This window comes from Osmerus eperlanus, chromosome 4 (assembly GCF_963692335.1).
Source record: "Osmerus eperlanus chromosome 4, fOsmEpe2.1, whole genome shotgun sequence".
Classification (NCBI taxonomy): domain Eukaryota; kingdom Metazoa; phylum Chordata; class Actinopteri; order Osmeriformes; family Osmeridae; genus Osmerus; species Osmerus eperlanus.
In genome coordinates this window covers 6,352,197-6,358,196 of record NC_085021.1, presented here as the reverse complement: position 1 = coordinate 6,358,196, position 6,000 = coordinate 6,352,197, and the positions used below count along the sequence as shown (strand labels likewise).

General features: G+C 51.2%; 1 protein-coding gene across 1 annotated transcript in view; it reads right to left on the bottom strand.

Moving 5' to 3' along the window:
• Positions 1–470: 470 nt before the first annotated feature.
• mtcl2 (microtubule crosslinking factor 2) overlaps positions 471–6,000 on the bottom strand; it is a 43,647-nt gene continuing 38,117 nt past the window's right edge. The window contains exons 15-17 of the mRNA XM_062458369.1: positions 5,553–5,614; positions 3,960–5,442; positions 471–3,842 (exon numbers count right to left, since the gene is read on the bottom strand). Of these exons, the coding sequence (XP_062314353.1) occupies positions 3,690–3,842; positions 3,960–5,442; positions 5,553–5,614 (1,698 nt within the window). The 3' untranslated portion in view covers positions 471–3,689. The remainder of the gene's footprint in view (positions 3,843–3,959; positions 5,443–5,552; positions 5,615–6,000) is intronic.

Here is a 6,000-nt window from a genome sequence, read left to right as displayed (position 1 = left end):
CTCTTTCTCTCAGTTTTGTTCCTCATATCTTTCCCATCCCTACCCTCTTCCCGGTGTCTGTTGTCTCTCTCCCTTCGCTTTCCCACTTGCCTTCCTCCCCGCTCCCTCCTTCCCTCTCTCTGAGTGTTGCCGAGGGTTTCGTCATCCTCTCTGCAGCTGCCGAGCGAGGGAGGAGTGGCGACAGCTGGGAAGGAGAGAGGGATGGACGGAGGGAGGAGGAGGCAGGAAAGGGACAAAACTGAAGTCATGTTCAATTCACGTTCTCTGGAAAACTCCTTCAACAGAATGACAGACTGGCCAAATCGCCGTTTTGTTGTCAACAAACATTTATTGGTGAAGAATGACAGGACAAACAGGAGGCAATGAAATCTCAGCTGACAAGCTGCATGGTTGGGCAAAAAAGCGACCAACCCCAAACAAACCCTGCGTCCCTAAAAATCACCCCTGCACTCACTGTTTCCCCCCCCACGTTGTTTTTGTTGTCTTCTTTTGCATCCTTTTTTCAAAATGAATCTATTTACATACGGCTGTTCATGAGTTTTGCTATAAAGGGAGAGAGCTACATACTTCTACAGAGGCTCTGTGGCACACAGATACTTTGCAGATATTCAGCCGATTCTCAAAGCCAGGATACAAAGAGTACAAATATCACCTTAGTGTTTTCTTCTCAAGTTACAAGATAAGCGCAACTTTTTTTGTTCAATTTTCTATCATTCATCACATTCTCCTCCACCCCCCCCCCCTCCCCCAAGTATTAAAAAGAGAAATTACAGTATATAAAGCATATTTACAGGCAATATGACTCATCAATAATTTAGCTAATATTATCAACAAGCTGAAGCTAAGAGTTCATGTACACAATTGCTAGTCATTAAGAAGGGGGCGTTGGACTGGGGCAGGTGCAGTAACATCACACTCTTGACCTATCAAACCTTTCTTGGTTTACACTGCACAAAGAACAGAAAAGGAATGAGGTGCCAGTTCATTGGATCGTACATGGGAGACACTTCTATAGAATCCTAGCTACACTTGACACTTCTTTTTACACTCCTTGACAAAATACAGGAAGTATCATGAGAAGTATCCTCGTGATTGGTTCGTGGGCCATGTTGACCCTACAGGGCTTGTCTGTCATTGGCTACTGTGCGGTGGGACTAGTTACTGTTACCTGAGGGGGAGGAGCAACTGCACATCAGATCGACAGCAGGTAGAAACGTGAGAGAGAGATAGAAAGAGAGACTTTAATGTCATCCTAATTTGAGAATATCTGAACTGTAAACATAAAACCTGAATTATCTCTGGAGGTTTTGTTACCTCACTATCTGAGACAAAACGTCTAGGAATCCTAGTACGTCAAGCCTGGGGGATAACTACACTGTATATTCTGTAAAAATATAGTGTTTCCAGTCTTTGAGTAAACCTCAACCTCCTGCAACAGTTGAATGCACTGAGATTGTGGATTTGAGTCATGTATACTGTAAACCTATTCAATGTCGCAACCCTAGCTTTGAAATGTCTACTAAATGATACCAAAGATTGAAAAACAGAAAATGCTGCTTTTATCTCTGTGGCATCAGCGCTGTTATCAAGTTGGAGACTGTCTCCAGGCGACATCGTATAGAGTAGAAAGGCACTGTTGACCTTCTCCATGACAACGGACAGTGTGGCATGACGACCTGGTGTTATCTCTTCCAGGTCACAGGACAGAGGAGGTAGCAGAAGAAGTGCTGTGGCAGAGAACAGTCAAGGCAGAGGGGAAGTAAGTATTTAGGTATGTAAGTATATACCATTAGTCAGGATTGGGAGGTGTAAACAAAGCAAGATGAGTACGTTAATGGGAGGCTGTTCCACGTTCTTCTTGATAAACGCTAATAAAAGGTTTAAGAGAGCCAATTTTTTTCTTTGTTTCTGCAGTAATCAAAAATGTTACAGTAGAAAGGGTCTGGCAGGCTAACACACTGATGCTGCTAGACCTGCTACACCAGCAGGTCTTTCTGAGTGTCAGGGCTCTATGTAGGTCAGTGGAGCTGGAGGAAACACAGGCTTCCACTTGTAGCCTCCCCTTCTAAACACACATAGCTGCCTGATGCCCTTGTTAAACACATGAGTCATCAGGTACAGCACACACACACAGCCTGCTGGCTAGCCAACACATGCATACCCAGCTTCTAGAAAACGGTGTGCTGTGTGTGTGTTTGTGTGACTGCTATGTGTGCATGTGTCTGAAGTATCACGCCTCCTAGAGCAGCATGGCGGGAGCTTCTTACAGTTTCTATAAACAACAGTCTGTGCTGCTAACAGCACTCAGCACACAGCCTGACACGGGGCTGGTCCAGCATCAGCTCAAATCCAAAACCTTTAGATATATTTATATACATATATAAAACAAATAGAAAGTAAATGTGTTTATAATTTAATTTCCGACAGTCTGGCCTCTCTCATGTCACGAATAAAACAGCAAAAACTATCTTGTCCTTGTCCCCCCCCCCGCAGTAGCGGTTGTTGTCATGGTGACAAGAGGCGCCGTGTGAGCTGGTGGTCTGAGGAAAGAGGGGTGGGGGGCGTTAGAGATGCATTCTAGAACTCTTCTGGAAGTCGATTCGCCCGTACATAGCTACGATACAAACACTCTCACATGAATCAGTAGGAGTAGTTGTTGTGTAATTACAAAAGAGGAATGCATTATCCATCTCCAAAGGGGACGAACTTGGAACACACTTTATCTTAACTGGCAGGGATTCGTCTTGGTTGCTGTATTTCTGGTGCTGTGTGTGTGTGTGTGTGAGAGAGTGTAGCCTTAAGACTACAGTCAAGCCTACAGTACAATACAGTACAGTACAGAACAATACCGGCATTTGGGACATCCATCTTTTACAGCTTACTGTTAAGAAGCTAACCAACATGGCTGCAGTAGACAAAGTCAATTCAGTACCGACAGTACCCATCCTGTTGAACATGGCGAGCCTGGAAACACACTGTGAATGATGTTGTATCCTGTCCATGTTGTAGTCTTGTTGGAGGACACAGGTTTGTTGACCTAAACTCACCATGTTTGACAGAGGTGGGTGTGTGATGATAGTTGACACAAAAGGCTGTCTGGTCTAGTCAGAGAGCCTGATCCACCCTGGAAACTAGGCCAGACTAGACTACTATAATATAATAGACTTGACTAGACCCAGGCCAGGCCAGAATCCCAGTCTGGTGTCTTTGTGTGTTTGTCTTTATGTAGTCCACAGTAGTGTTGTTGTGACATCACGATGTCTCTGTGAGGCAGTCTGATCCTGGGGCTTGTATTTCAGACAGGTAACCCTCAGAGTGGTCCTTGGGTGGGTTTCTCCAAGTTCCAATTGGAGATCCAGTTTTCAACTTCTCCAAAATGTCCATCCATCCACGTAGATACATCCAAATTAATTTTGGGGGGGTTGTGCATCGGTGTTGGTGCGTGTGTGTGGCAGTGAATCTGTGTGGCAGTGTGTGAAGGACTGTGTACATGGTAGGTATATGTACATGAACGGTAAGCACGTACAGTGTGCAGGAGTGTATGAGTGTATCTGTGATGCTGTGCTGTCTGTGGCAGTGTGTAGGTGTGGGGGGCAGAGTGCGTGTTTATATTGGTTTGCGTGGCAGTAACAGGATCTTTAGTATCAGTGTGTTTGTGTGTGTGAGTGTGTGTGTGTGTCACACTTCTGTCACTCTGGGATGGTGTCCCCTTTCTCTTCGGCTGCAATGGGAGACTCTTGGGGGCGGTGCTTACAGTGGCCCAGCGAATGGCGTGTGGCCGAGCGGGAGGGGCGGGTGATGCAGGAAGAGAGAGACTGGGAGGAGCAATCACAGGCCGCGTCCTGCGAAATGGGAGGAACCAGCTTAGGAACAGATACAGGGACATGTATTCCATGCGTCTGTGTGTGTGTATATGTGTGTTTCTGCATGTCGACATGTTAATGTGTGTTCAGACTTACCTCCGTGCTGGAGATGACAGGCAGCTCTCTGCCAGGGTTTCCCAGGTCCTTGGCTGTTACCGTGGTAACGGTAGCCACCAGCTCCTCTCGGGGGATGTGTCTCATGAACCTCTTGTTTACGATCCTGGTCACGCTGTCACTCCCTCCTAGCCCCCCAAGCCCCGCCCCCGACACACAATCTGGCTTCGGCTCGTCGACCATGCCCAGGGAAACCCCGACTAAAGGCCCCTGGGTCCGGCTCCCGCACACGTTCCGGAAAAACTCCTGGACCAGGCCGTACTTCTGGGCCCCGGCCTCAGGCCCCGGCACGGCCCCGGAGGGCTTGCCTGCGGCGGGCTGCTTAGCCGGGCTGGCCCCCTGGCTCTGGCTTTGGCCGGTTCCCGCTCCTCCGTCGGCCCTCCAGAGGGCCTCCACGCTGCCGGCGTGCTCTACCACGCTGAACAGGGACGACAGGCCGTCGTTGAGGCCGCTGAGGACAGGGCTGTCCCTGGTGGTGGTGGACCGTGCCCAGGCCGAGCCCCCCCCTCCACCCCCCCCAGCCCCCCGCAGGCTCCACAGGCTGCGGTCCCGCGATCCCACCGAGGTGGAGGATCCGTCCAGGCGGGAGGCGGAGCCGGCGGAGACTCGGCGCTGCAGCTTGGGGGAGCCGTACTTGGGGGAGCAGCAGGGTCGCTCGATGCGCCCGTGGACCTTGTCCAGGGAGGTGGAGATGTGTCTGGAGCGAGCAGCGGCCAGTGAGGAGGAGGGCCGGGGCGACCACACCTTGGAGTGAAGCCCCACCCCTCTGGAGGGGGCGTCGGTCTGCAGGCCCACACTGACAAACTGCGTGGTCTGGGTGGAGTGAGTGGCCACGCCCCCCGGGGTCTGACTTCCTGCGTCCTTGCTGCCCTTCCTCTCCAGCGAGCTGGAGCGGATGGCCTGGCGAACCACGTTGGTCATCTCCTTCATGTCGTCGCTCAGATTGGCCGAGATCTCCAGCCCCGCCCTGCTCTCCAGGATTGCCCGGTGCTGATTGGACAGCGAGCTCAGCCACTGCTGGTACGAGGAAGAGGAGGCCTCCAGGACCCCCCCGGCGTCTGAGGACGTCGAGCCCAGGGACGGGTGACCCTGCTGGGCTTGCTGCTGGACCTCCCTGGCCTGTCTGCGGCTGGTCTCCATGCGTCGGACAGCGGGGGGGCTGTAGTAGATGCGGATGCCCGTCCTGTCGGGCGCCGTGTGGCTCCTCTGGACGCTCTCCAGGCCTGGCTCCGCCCCCTGGCTGCTGCTGGGGCCGTCCCACGTCTTGGAGGAGTCGCACGGCTCCATCCCATGGGTCAGATAGGCCCAGTTCTTCCTAGTGAGGTCACCCAGGTCTGTGCGGGCCAGGAGAAGGGGCGGGGTCCTGATCTGGCCGCCTTCCTCCTCCTTATTGGTGGAGCCGTTGACCTCATGACAAGCCTCCAACAGACCACCCAGCTCTGACAGGGAAGGTATGGACTTTGTCCTGCAATGGAAAGAAACAGAACTGAGTTTATTACTACGGTCCATGGAGCGGAATAGGTAGAGACTGGGCACTGATTGAACTACAGAGAGGGAGAGCGTTAATAGTGTTACCTTGGTGAGTTTGTTTCGCTAGTAACTGATGCTTCTCCGTCTGACGGTTTGTCATGAAGAGACTGGGAGAGAGACAGATAGAGAGGAGCAGGACGAGACAGAGAGAAAGCGATAAAGAGATACAGAGAAAGCGAGAGAGAGGAGAGATGTTAACAACTCCAGGCCTCGACATTGAAGGCCAAGGACATGAACGTCAGCAAAGTAAACATGAAGAGGCGAGCTGTGTGACATCACCAGGTGACTGGGTCTCTGGGAAGGACGAACAAGCCCCGTTTGTCTTGGCGGTGGATAAACTATGCTTGCTCACACACATACACGTGTAGAGTTGCACTCTCATTTCCTCTCAGTGGGAGGATAGATAAGGGGGGGACGGGTACTGACACCATCAGTACCAGTAGAAAATAGTATTAGTAGCATGTTGTTTAAAGAGAGAGAAATAATGACATCC